We start from the raw sequence: 13,377 nt of genomic DNA, 5'->3' as shown, positions 1-13,377 counted from the left end.
AACTATCGTCCATAAAAGTTTCAGCGCAATCGGCTGTGAATTTGCGGAGATAGAGCTGTTTATTTTCTTAAGGCAATTTACTCTCCTGACCCAGGCCTAAGACTACTTGAGCTAGGGCTTGAATATTCACTGAACGATTTCTAGAGAGAAATTACTTGCTCCAGTGAGTACGTGGGCGAACGATTATAAGCCTTTTTTCGAACTTTTCTGTTTTAGCCGGTGTTGAGAGGATTTCAGATCTCGATAAACGCATTCTTTGTGGAAGAGAAGGGGTTGGGGCTACCTTCATTGTAACCCACCTGGCCGGCTTGTCACCTCACCTCCAGAACATTTCAATCGGTAAAATACCAGGCTTCTGTTTTCATGGGGAGAAAGGCGGAAGAAGTGATAGTACTCTAACTTATCTTTAAGTTGCAGTTTATGAACATTTTTGTGATTTTTAATCGTCTCTATTTTCTTTTGGGTGCTCTACAAATGGGTTCTCTACCGATGCTCTTCTTAAATTCGGAGAAGGCGAGTGCTCATAGGTAGCTGAAGCAAGGATTCCCTAAATTCGTCCTCTTCTCACTAGCTCTTTAAATGATAAATTGTCACACTCCAGGTTTTACAGTCGTGTTTCTTTAGTAAGTAGAACCGTTCTAAAAAACTTCTGAGTATCCTTAATACAACAAAAGCAGCTGAACTACGCAAAAACAGCCCATGATACTCTCTCAAGACACAGCGGCAAAATAAGTGCGCATGCTTGTAACGCACGAGAAATTTCATATGGGTAAAGGAATGGGAACGTCAATATTTCCATAGTAACACGATCGTGGCAAAACAGCGGCAATTTTGAAATTCTCATTGTTTGGTTTCATTTCACGGGGATAGGCCCAAACCAAAACAGATAAAGTTGCCGTTTTAAGGAAAGTTTCCTTCAACCTCCTCCTTCACGTATCTCAATTAACAAAAGAAATATTGCGGTTACAGCTGCAAATTTAGCGACCGCAGTAGTGCATCTGTAACATGGCGACGAAGTTCGTAGCACTTTTTATTGCTTAAGCCCTTCTTGTCATCGACTCCTCAGAAGGAAAACTCTTCGGAGAAAAGGATTGTTGTCTCAGCGGGGAAACCCGCATCAGCTTTGTTTGGAGAGGGAGAGCAGTAACCCTGAACGCTCAAATGGCTCCAGAAACGGAGCATGCGCACTCATTTTGCTGCTGTCCTCACTCTGTGGTCGTAGTTGATCAAGAAGATAACGTGAATCGTAAGTCACATATCTTAACATTGTCGTTTTCAAGTAAATAAACATCGATAAAATGATTTGATTACACCATCTCTATCAACACACTGTTTCTATTCATGTCAATAGTACTTTTTATTCCTTCTACTGAAATACTTAACTTTCCGCATTAACATTTCTTACAAAAACACTTGCCTTGTATTTACTAAGCCTCTATCGAATACCATCATACCGCTTTTTCTACGGCTTTACTTCTGAAAACTGAAATGGAGTTGATTTATCTTGTTGGCAACTACAGCTTTTTCAAGGTCGGTGGATCACAGAGTCTGCAATAATCTGCAAAAAAAAAGAAAAATTTGATGCTTTTCTTAAATTACATGCCATATTCCAGTCCTACTGAGCTCTGAGACTCGAGAAGCTGGGTTACTTGTGGTGCAGTGCGGGGAAGGACTGACCTATCATGGGATAGGAGACGGGACGTCATCTAACATGGCCGTTAAGATGTACGGCGTGTTTCAATCTCGTTCTCAGGGTCCTCTCTCTTCCTCTCTCGCACGAGTTGTTATGGAAAATTGGATTTTCTCCGAGGTGCTTGAGCTTCATGCCTCTCAAAGTTTTAAAATTGTGATGATTAAAGTTTGTTGATCTTTAACAGAAATGTCTGTTGGAGACAAAAGAACAGCTGAAGCAATTGAGGGTAGCATCTCCCAGTTGTAAAATGAATGATTTAAAACAATTTTTTGTTAGAGTTAAACCAGACTAACCTGAGCCGGAAGTTGGACAAACGTCACCACATTGTTTTACAGATGTCAAGTATTTTTCCTCATAGAACGTGAAATTCTTTTTCACGTCAGCACAGCTGTAGATTTTATCGACCATAGTAACGTAACCACAGCTGGTTTTATTGAACTCGTCCTTGTCACATTTCTTATCGTCGTTAGGTGGCATCTTAATGCTACATGACTTGGTCACTGTGATGGCCCCTCTATTGCTGCAAGATGCGCAATCTGGTGACGAGTACCCGGTGCCTATGCTGAAAGTCACTGAAAATATATAACTGCCTAGAGAATATACAGAGTATTGTTAATCACGGCGGCTACTTCACAGTTCCAAGTTTGCAATTCGTGTTAATCTTCTCCATTGCTGTTAATCCTCTTCTTTTCCTTTTCGTTTCAGATTTACCTGTTTGGTTTTATTTCTGTTTTCGTTTTATTCCTAAAATTTAAATTCGTCCGCGTCGACAAATACGACTTAAGAATTCATGATATTTTACCCCTGGTAACCTGTCATTGCTGTCAGCACAAATCCCATGAGACTGGGGCCGTCTATTCTCCAAACTGGGCCTGCTCGTGCGGTTAATTGCGGGCGACCAGCGGAGCCCGCAATCCTAATCTCAACATTGGTTACAAACGCATGCGCGGCAGTTATATAGCCTTGCAGTGACTCGAATTTAGCAAAAAAAGTCGTCCTTCCAAATATTTGTCCCTAGGGACACTAAGAACCAATGAAATGAAAGGACGTAATTTGAGCACAGGCGCTCTGACCGCTAGAAACCAACACCAAGCAGAAGACAATTCTCACCAAAGCATAGCTGTTTCACGTTCCATAGTCAATGATCTTTAATGAAGGGCTCAAATAATATGTAAATTTCGCCTTCTTGAAGCTAAGAATGTCAAGAATCACGTGCAGTTCATGCAGGAGTGGCGGTCCATAAATTGGAATGCACACAACACAATTTTATCACGTGGACGACGTCTATTTCGTCGAAGAATCACGTGCAGCTCATGCATAGCTGGCGCGCCGTCCAATCAAAATCGAGCGTGTGAACTTGTGATCGGAACGTTTCCTGTTCGTGTCTGTTGTTGTCGGGTATCGAAATCTTCCTTGACTCAATCAATATGTCCATTTTATAATCAACAGTGTTTTTATTTACAAAGTGAAAAAACAACCATTTTGTCAAACCCAACACAAAATAGAACTGGTGTATAATCAAACTGGTTTTACTGTTTCACAAGGTCAGTAAAACCACTCTTAGGTCCCTTTGTCTCGTTTATGGGAAAACAATCACCCACACTATGCAACCCTTTATTGCGCTGCAAATATAAATGCCCAAAATGGAAAAAGAACACAACGCCATTGTTTTACAATGAAATCGTTAACCTCAGTGAAACAAATCATGCATAGCCCTCGCACGCACTTCCTAACCTGTGGTTATTACTAGTATTTAATTAATTCATGAACAGCTATGGAATAGTGATTCAGTGAAACGCACGATCACGGTTTTTATTAAAAAGGTACTGATCCCGACAATTTCACACAGAAAAAATATAATTGTATAAAATAGAAAACGAGAAAAAAGAAGAAAGCAAGAGAGAGAAAAAATGAAAATTAACCAAAGTTTCTTGAGGGACATGTCCCTAGAAACCCAAATTCCAACCTTTCCCCATACTGTTAAATTTTCATTCTGTTGACCTCAGCTTTTAAGAATACAAAACTGTCTCTTACCATTACTTAAGGTAGACACATTGGCACTTGAGTTACTTGCTGAGTTTGAAGGAAGTGCATGTTGCATACAACATATCAAAAATAATACAAACTTTAGGCGGTGAAGGAAAGTCATCTGTCAAAGCGAAAGCAAATGGTATTGTAATCAACTCATGATAACAAACACAGCGAGAGAAATTCAATATGGCGAATGTTTTCGAACAGATGTGAATAAGGTGTTGTGAGTTATGTCTCTGGATCAATCCACTCTTTCACTTTAACATCTTAGTTTGACTGAGACCCGACAAGGTTTTGCTTTGCTGGCTTTAGAATACCTCTTTGGCAAAATTTACATGGGAAGGGAAGCAGTAAATTTATTCCCGCGTGGCGGTATCTGTCCATCGCCTCGAGCTACAGACTCAGCGACTCGGTCCTTTGTTTATGAGAAAGAGCAGGACTATAATTACCCGATAATGGAGCTCGTTCTCAAGTAAACAGAGTATTGGGTCTGAACTTACATCAGACAGCCAACTTGAAAGACGTCTTTTATCTTCCAGAATCACAATGCGTGCCAAGAGTGCAATTAATTTCCCTCATCAGTCGCTATTAAAATAGAGTTCGAAAGCGAACGTCTTTATTGAAAATGCGCTCTGTAGAAGGCTGGCTGGCTCTCAACATCAGTTTCGCTGTAATTACCTGACAAAAATTGGAAGATTTCAGTGGAAAAGCATTTTCGTAGATCTTCGCGTTAACCGAAAAGAGGCGTTTGACAGTTTCACTGGCAGAGAGTTTCCAAAGCGAGGGAATTTACATGAGAAATTTAACAAGTTTCTTCGCAAGTTCTGATGTTAGCGCCTCGAGGCTGATTATTTTTGGAAAAGGAAAGTATTCAGGGCACATGCAAATAAACGGTGAGAAAAAAAAAAGTTTAGAGTCCAGAATTTAGCCATCTGAGCCGGGCTTATGTAATTATCTCGTTTTGCAAATGCAAAGTTTGTTAGACTGAATGAAACAGATACAGAGAATTTAGAAAGAAATCGAGAAAAAATTTAAGTAGCGCGCGTAGTTTACACCTGGTAGCGCAAAGAATGATTGGTTTCCAAATCGGCTACCGGAGGCATATTTCTCACTGGTCGCTAGAAGACAGCTTTAAACATTTCGAAAACCACAGCGATGATACTTATTAAAACGTGTACCACAGAACTATAAAAAGTAAAAAGAAATGCAGCAAAGATAACAGACAGATGACAGAGGAACAAATACACTTCTGCGGTATTTACAAGACTACAGAGTTTAAGCTGTCACTACAGTGACCTGTGATAAAACTTTGCCAGAAAAACGTAGCTTATTGTTACTACAGCGACCTGTGGAAAAACGTAACTTATTTCCCTGTAAGATTTTCGCCAATAGCTCGATGCGTTAACCGTTTCTGACTATTTACTTTATCTGTTGAATCGTAACAATATCATGATGAAACGGGAGACAGAAATTTCAAACCAATCCAACCTTAGCCCTAGGGCTTGAATATTTACAGATTCCCAAAACTCGTCCTCTTCACACATTTTTAATAATAAATTGACGCACTCCGGGTTTTAGAGTCGTTTTTCTTAATAAGTAAAACTGTTCTATAAAACAATGGCAGCTGAACTACGCATAAACAACCCATGATACTCACTCAAGACACAGCGACAAAATGAGAGTGCGTACTTGCAAAGCACGTAAAATTTATTGTGCGGAAAGGAATGGGAACGACAATATTTCCATAGTAACACCATCTTGGCAAAACAGCGGCATTTTTTGAAACTCTCATTGTTTGGCTTCATTTCGTGGGGATAGGCCCAAACCAAAAGAGATAAAGTTGCGGTTTTCAAGAAAGTTCCCTTCGAACCTCCTCACTCAACAATGAAATATTGCGGAAACAGCAGCAAATTTAGCAACCGCAGTAGTGCACCGGTAACATGGCTAAGAAGTTTGGAGCACCTTTTAACGCTTTAGCGCTTCTTGTCATCGCCTCCTCAGAACGAAAACTCCCTGGAGAAGAGGATTGTTGTCTCAGCGGGAGAACCCGCATCAACTTTGTTTGGAGAGGGAGAGCAGTAACTTTGAACGCTCAAATGGCGCGAGTAACGGAGCATGCGCACTCATTTTGCCGCTGTCCTCACTCTGTAGTCGTAGTTGATCAAGAACTCAAGATCAAGTGAATCGAAAGTCACGTATCTTAACATCGTCGTTTTCAAGTAAAAAAACATCAATAAAATGATTTGATTACACAATCTCTATCAACACGCTATTTCTATTCATGTCAGTAGTGCTCTCTATTCCCTCTACTGAATACTTAACTTTCCGCATTAGCATTTCTTACAAAAAAAAAAACTTTGCTTTTATCTACTAAGCCTCGATCAAATACAAGTATACTTTTCCTTCGGCTTTACTCCTGAAAAACTGAAATTGAGTTGGTTTATCGTCTTTGCAACTAAAGCTTTTTCAAGGTTTGTGGATCACAGAGTGTGCGATAATCTGCAAAAAAAATTTAAAATTTAGTGCTTATTTGAAATTACATGCCATATTCCAGTCCTACTTAGCTCTGGGACTGGCAAAGCTGGGTAACCTGTGGTACGGTGCGGGGAAGGACTAATCTATCATGGGGTAGGAGACGAGACGTCATCTAATATGGCCGTTAAGATGTGCGGCGTGTTTCAATCTCGTTCCAAGGGTCCTCTCTTCCTCTCTCGCACGAATTCTTATGGAAAATTGGATTTTCTTCGAGGTGCTTGAGCTTCATGCACCTCAAAGTTTTAAAATATTAATTGTGACGAATAAAGTTTGTTTATCTTTAACAGAAATGTCTGTTGGAGACAAAAGAGCAGCTGAAGGAATTGAGAGGTCCTGTGGGAGAATTCCTGTTACGTGATCACATTGACTTAATAATGTCGGGTAGTTGCATTGTTACGTTGATTGAATAATTTATGCTGGGTTTAATAAAAGCTTGCGCAAATGATAAATACTTACAGGCCGACAACGAGACCAGATGAGAAAATGAACACGAGGTGAGCGGACAACACTAAAGAAAAGAACAAGACAAATTGGATTTAAACTCAAGGACCTCTGTGGTGGAGGGTAACTTTAGATATAGAGCGTATGGAAATTTCTCGAACTGGTTCGTCCTCAAGAGAATATCAATTGATATTCGCTTGTTCGTCCTCAGTGCAATGTGGTTTCTGTCTCATGTTTATGTAACTCTCGCGAACTTTCTAGAAAATTCTATCAAACAATACAATCATAACTTACCGGAAACTTCAAAATTACTTTTCTTTTATCGGATACAAGAAAAGGAATTTTGAAGTCACCGGTACCTTTTAGAATGCCTTATAAATGTTAAATAGACCGGTCACCTAGTAAAGAAGTTGTTTTTGTCGGCAAAGACTGATGACTTTTTGAAGAAGCTATCAGGAGCTATTGTGGTTTGCAGTGGAGGTATGCCTATAGTCGAGAGTTTCAGAAGAGATTTTACGATAGCAGTCGGTTTGATGTGAGTTTGTATCCGTGGTGATTGAAGGTTAATTTAGTAATGGACTTTAGTTCAATTAATGGAAGATTGTGTTGTGTAAGAGTTGTTCCCTTGAAATAGCAAAATTGAATAAGTTCGTCCGTTTCATAAGATAGAGCAATTTTCAATTCAATGGCGAAAGTGATCCGAGATAACTTTGGGTTTGCTTTATTTTGTTCTGTGATTGGTCTCTCGCGGCCACTCTTTCAATCAATCACATCCATGTAAAACTAAGCCAATCACGACTTCGTCGCATGCGTTGTCCCGTGCTTTAGGAAGTTTGCTCGTTTTTACTTTTAATCTTATTGGCTCTGAAAGGTATTTCAATCTTCTGATTGGCCTTCGTAATAACTTTGGTTTTGGTTTTACAACACTCAATCCAAAAGCACCCAATTTTAAAAGGGTATTTTTCCTCTCGGTTTTGTTGTACCGTAACATCTCTCAGTTGTAAAATGAATGTTTTAAAACAATTTTTGTTAGAGTTAAACTAGACCAACCTGAGCCGGAAGCTGGACAAACGTCACCACATTCTTTTACAGGTTTCAAGTGTTTTTCCTCATAGTACGTGAAATTCTTTTTCACGTCAGCACAGCTGTACATTTTATCGACCATAGTAACGTAACCACAGATGATTTTATCGAAATCCTCCTTGACACATTTCTTATCGTTGTTGATGCTACATGACAAGGTCACTGTGATAGTTCCTCCATTGCTGCAAGATGCGCAATCTGGTGACGAGTACTCGGTGCCTATGCTGAAAGACGCTGAAAATACATAACTGCTGAGTGAATATACACAGTATTGTTAATCACAGCAGCTACTTCACAGTTCCAAGTTTACAGTTCGTGTTCATCTTCTCCATTGCTGTTAATCTCTTCTTTTTTCTTTTTGTTTCAGACTTACCTTTGGTTTTATTTCTATTTTCGTTTTATACCTGAAATTCTAATCCGTCCGCGTCGACAAATACGATTTAAGAATTCATTATATTTTACCCTTGGTAACCTGTCATTGCTGTCGGCACAAATCCCGTTAGAGACTGGGGCCGTCTATTCTCCAAACTGGGCCTCCTGGTGCAGTTCATTCTTTAATTAGTGTATAAACAGCTATGAAATAATGATTCAGTTAAACGCGCGATTACGGTTTTATAAAAAAAAGAGGTAATTATGCCGACAATTTCTCACAGAACTAAAAAATTTTAATTTTAATAAATTTAATTTAAAAATTATATAGAATAGAAAACGTGGAAAAAAGAATGAAAGCAAGAGAGAGAAAAACTGAAAATTAAAACAAAGTTTCTTGAGGAACATGTCCCTAGAAACCTAAATTCTTTAAGACTACAAAATGTCTCTTACCATTAGGAATGGACATGGAAGATGATGTTGTGGCAGAGGGACTTGTAGTCTTCACATCGGTACTTGATGAATTGGTTGTATCGTGGGTTGTTGAGGTCGGTTGTACTGTGGCTGTAGGGGACGCTTTTTTTGTCGCCGTCATTGGAGTTCCTGTGGTGGACGTCCCATCTTTAGACGCTGTATTGTTAACTACAGCCTTTGCAGATGCTGTGGCAACATCACCAAAATAGTAAAATTGAATCAATTAGATTGTTTCATAAGATAGAGCCATTATCATTTCAATGGCGAAAGTAATCCGAGATAGCATTGGGTTGCTTTACCTCGTTCTATGATTGATCCAAAACACTTGCGGCTACTCTCTCAACCAATCACATCGATCGAAAACTAAAGCCTATCACGACTTTGTCGCACGCGTTGGCTCGCGCTTTAGGCAGTTTGCTTGTTTTTATTTCGAATCTTATCAGCTCTGACCAGTATTTCTCCTTTCTCCTGATTGGCCCTCTCTGATAACTTTGGTTTTGGGTTTAAAACACTCAATCCAAAAGCACTCCATTTGTGTAAGGTATTTTTCCTGTCGGTTTTATTATACTGTAATACCTCCTAGTTGTAAAATGAATGATTTGTAACCATTATTTTTGGAATTGAACGAGACCAACCTGAGACGGAAGCAAGGAAACGTTATCACATAAATTTACACGTTTCCAGTGTTCTTTCTCATGGTACGTGAATTCTTTTTCACTTCAACAAAGCCATACGTCTTATCGGACAATTTGACGTTCCAATTATGTAATTAGTGTTAATCTTCTCCATTGCTATCAATCCTCTTCTTTTCCTTTTTGTTTCAGATTAACCTCTTCGGTTTCATTTCTATTTTCGTTATTTTCCTAAAGTTTTTAATTCGTCCGCTTTGGCAAATACGATTTAAAAATTCATAATATTTTACTCTTGGTAACCTGTCACTGCTGTTAGCACAAATCCCGTGAGAGACTGAGGCCGTTCATTCTCCAAAATGGGCCTGTTCGTACAGTTAATTCTTAGATTAATGCATGAACAGCTATGAAACAATTATTCAGTGAAACGCACGGTCACGGTTTTTATAAAAAAGGTGCTTATGCCGACAATTTCACACAGAAAAAAAATGAAATTATATAAAATAGAAAACGAGAAAAAAGAAAGAAAGCAAGAGAGAGAGAAAAATTGAAAATTAAACAAAGTTTCTTGAGGAACATGTCCCTAAAAACCCAAATTTTATCCTTTCCCCATACTGTTAAATTTTCATTCTGTTGTCTTTAGCTTTTAAGAATACAAAATGTCTCTTACCATTACGAATGGTGGACATGGAAGATGATGTTGTAATCTTCACAGAAGCACTTGATGACTTGGTTGTATCGTGAGTTGTTGAGGTTGGTTCTACTGTGGATGTAGCGGACGATTTTGTTGTCGCCGTCACTGGTGTTTCTGTGGTGTACGTCTCACCTTTAGACGCCTTATTACTACTTGAAGCCATCGCAGATGTTGTAGCAACATCTTCAAAATAGTAAAATTGAATAAAAATAGTTTTTTTATATACGATAGAGCAATTTTCAATTTAATGGTGAAAGTAATCCGAGATAGCGTTGGGTTGCTTTTCTTCGTTCTGTGATTGGTCTAAAACACTCACGGCTACCCTCTCAACCAATCACATCGATCGAAAACTAAAGCCAATCACGACTTTGTCGCACGCGCTGGCCCGCGCTTGGGGCAGTTTGCTTGTTTTTACTTCGAATCTTATCAGCTCTGAAAGGTATTTCTTCTTTCATCTGATCGACCCTCTCTGATAACTTTGGTTTTGGGTTTAAAACACTCAATCCAAAAGCACTCCATTTGTGTAGGGTATTTTTCCTGTCGGTTTTATTCTACTGTAATACCTCCTAGTTGTAAAATGAATGATTTGTAACAATTTTTTTTAGAGTTGAACAAGAACAACCCGAGACGGACGCTGGGAAACGTTATCACATAGATTTACAGGTTTCCAGTTTTTTTTTTCCATGGTACGTGAAATTCTGTTTCACTTTAGCAAAGCCATACGTCTTATCAGGCAATTTGACGTTCCAATTATTTAATTCGTGTTAATCTTCTCCATTGCCATCAATCCTCTTCTTTTCCTTTTTGTTTCAGATTAACCTCTTCGGTTTCATTTCTATTTTCGATGTTTTCCTAAAGTTTTTAATTTTTCAGCGTCGACAAATACGATTTAAAAATTCATAATATTTTACTCTTGGTAACCTGTCATTGCCGTCGGCACAAATCCCGTGAGAGACTGGGGCCGTTCATTCTCCAAAATGGGCCTGTTCGTACAGTTAATTCTTAGATTAATGCATGAACAGCTATGAAATAATGATTAAGTACAGGGCCCGATTATGGTTTTCATAAAAAAGGTACTGATGCCGAAAATTTCACGCAGGAATAAAAATAAAATTATCTAAAATAGAAAACGAGAAAAAAAAATAGAAAGAAAGAAAGAGAGAGAAAAATTGGAAATTAAAACAAAGTTTCTTGGGGGACATGTCCCTAGAAACCCAAATTTTTAACCTTTCGCCATATTGTTATTCATTCTGTTGTCCTAAGCTTTTAAGAATACAAAATGTCTCTTACCCTTACTTATGGTGGACATGGACGATGATTTTGTGACAGAGGGACTTGTAGTCTTCACATCGGTACCTTATGAATTGGTTGTATCGTGGGTTGTTGAGGTTGGTTTTACTGTGGCTGTAGCGGACGCTTTTGTTGACGCCGTCATTGGAGTTCCTGTGGTAAACGTCCCATTCTTAGACACTGTATTGTTAACAGCCATTGTAGATGCTGTGGCAACATCACCAAAATAGTAAAATTGAATCAATTAGATTGTTTCATAAGAAAGAGCAATTATCATTTCAATGGCGAAAGTAATCCGAGATAGTATTGGGTTGCTTTACTTCGTTCTATGATTGGTCCAAAACACTCGCAACTACTCTCTCAACCAATCACATTGATCGAAAACTAAAGCCAATCACGACTTTGTCGCACGCGTTGGCTCGCGCTTTAGGCAGTTTGCTTGTTTTTACTTTGAATATTATCAGATCTGAAAGGTATTTCTTCTTTCATCTGATTGGCCCTATGTGATATTAGGATAACTTTGGTTTTGAGTTTAAAACACTCAATCCAAAAGCACTCCATTTGTGAGGGGTATTTTTCCTGTCGGTTTTAATACACCGTAATACCTCCTAGTTGTAAAATGAATGATTTGTCAAAATTTTTTTTAGATTTGTACAAAAGAACAACCCGAGACAAAAGCTGGGAAACGTCATCATATAGATTAACACGTTTCCAGTTTTTTTTTTCTCATGGTACGTGAAATTCTCTTTCATTTCAACAAAGCGATACGTCTTATCGGGCAATTTGACGTACTAATTATGTAATTTGTGTTAATCTTCTCCATTGCTATAAATCCTCTTCTTTTTTCTTTTTTTTTTCAGATTTACTTCTTCGGTTTGGTCTCTATTGTCGTTTCATTCGTAAAATTTTTAATTCGTCCGTGTCGACAATTACGATTTAAAAATTCATAATATTTTATCCTCGGTAACCTGTCACTACCGTCAGCATAAATCCCGTCAGAGACTGGGGCCGTCTATTTGCCATACTGGGCCTCCTCATGTAGTTCATTCTTTTATTAATCACAAACAGCCATTAAATAGTGATTCAGTACAACGCGCGATCACGGTTTTTATAAAAACGGTGCTGATCCCGACAATTTCACACAGAAATAAAAAATAAACTTATGTAAAATAGAAAACGTGGAAAAAAGAAAGAAAGCAAGAGAGAGAAAAACTGAAAATTAAACAAAGTTTCTTGAGGGACATGTCCCTAGAAACCCAAATTTTAACCTTTCCTCACACTGTTAAATTTTCATTCTGTTGTTCTTAGTTTTTAAGAATACAAAACTGTCTCTTACATGATGATGTTGTGACAGGGGTACCTGTATTCTTCACATAAGCACTTGGTGAGTTGGTTGTAACGTGAGTTGATGAGATTGAGGCAAGTGCATGTTGCACACAACATATCAAAAGTAATACAAACTTTAGGCGGTGAGGGAAAGCCATCTGTCAAAGCGAAAGCAAATGGTAATGCAATTAACTCATGATAACAAACACAGAGAGAGAAATTCAATCTAGCGAACAAGAGGCGAATGTTTTCTAATAGATTTGGGTAAGAAGTTGTAAGCTATGTCTTTGGATCAATCCACTCTTTCACATTAACAACTTAGTTTGACTGACACCCACCAAGGTTTTGTTTTGCTGGTGTAATTTAATAACATGGGAAGGGAAGCGGTAAATTTATTCCCGCGTGGCGGTATCTGTCCACCGCCTCGAGCTACAGACATAGCGACTCGGTCTGTTTATGAGAAAGAGCAGACCCTGGTTGTTCGAAGGTTGAATAACGCTATCCACCGGATAAAACTCTATCACGTGGATAACGCTATACGTTTTGCTATCACTTATGCACCGGATAGCGATTTATCCGTCGGATAGCGATTTATCCGCCGGATAGCGATGTATCCGCCGGATGGCGATTTATCCGTCGGATAGCGTTATCTGCTTTTATACAACTGGGCCCAGGACTATAATTACTCGGAGACGGAGCTCGTTTTCAAGTAAACAGAGTATTGGGTCTAAACTTGCATCAGACAGCCAACTTGAAAGATGTCTTTTATCTTCCAGAATCACAATGCGTGCCAATAGTGCGATGAATTGCCC

General features: G+C 38.8%; 2 protein-coding genes across 4 annotated transcripts; both read right to left on the bottom strand.

Annotated features, from left to right (window-relative positions):
* Positions 1-602: 602 nt before the first annotated feature.
* Positions 603-12,723, bottom strand: LOC113671602 (uncharacterized). 2 transcript variants are annotated; one of them, XM_089194145.1, is made up of 7 exons: positions 12,576-12,723; positions 11,240-11,446; positions 9,926-10,132; positions 8,606-8,812; positions 7,751-8,017; positions 6,716-6,767; positions 603-1,558 (listed from the first exon to the last, which is right to left on the bottom strand). In XM_089194145.1, the coding sequence occupies exons 2-7, from the start codon at positions 11,256-11,258 to the stop codon at positions 1,540-1,542; spliced, it is 771 nt and encodes a 256-aa protein (XP_089050271.1). In that variant the 5' UTR covers positions 11,259-11,446; positions 12,576-12,723; the 3' UTR covers positions 603-1,539. The 2 variants fall into 2 exon arrangements, with proteins under 2 accessions (XP_089050271.1, XP_089050272.1); XM_089194146.1 differs by lacking the exon at positions 603-1,558 and adding an exon at positions 5,255-6,223.
* On the bottom strand, positions 1,691-4,365 carry LOC149033891 (uncharacterized). Of its 2 annotated transcripts, XM_089194154.1 has the most exons (4): positions 4,225-4,365; positions 3,728-3,842; positions 1,987-2,283; positions 1,691-1,883 (listed from the first exon to the last, which is right to left on the bottom strand). In XM_089194154.1, the coding sequence occupies exons 2-4, from the start codon at positions 3,840-3,842 to the stop codon at positions 1,831-1,833; spliced, it is 465 nt and encodes a 154-aa protein (XP_089050280.1). In that variant the 5' UTR covers positions 4,225-4,365; the 3' UTR covers positions 1,691-1,830. The 2 variants fall into 2 exon arrangements, with proteins under 2 accessions (XP_089050280.1, XP_089050281.1); XM_089194155.1 differs by lacking the exon at positions 4,225-4,365 and having other exon boundaries at positions 1,987-2,265; positions 3,728-3,979.
* Positions 12,724-13,377: the final 654 nt, after the last annotated feature.

The sequence above is a fragment of the Pocillopora damicornis genome, chromosome 14, assembly GCF_964200805.1.
Source record: "Pocillopora damicornis chromosome 14, jaPocDami1.2, whole genome shotgun sequence".
In the NCBI taxonomy this organism is placed as follows: domain Eukaryota; kingdom Metazoa; phylum Cnidaria; class Anthozoa; order Scleractinia; family Pocilloporidae; genus Pocillopora; species Pocillopora damicornis.
The sequence above is the reverse complement of the archived record's forward strand: the minus strand, read 5'-3'. Positions and strand labels throughout refer to the sequence as shown.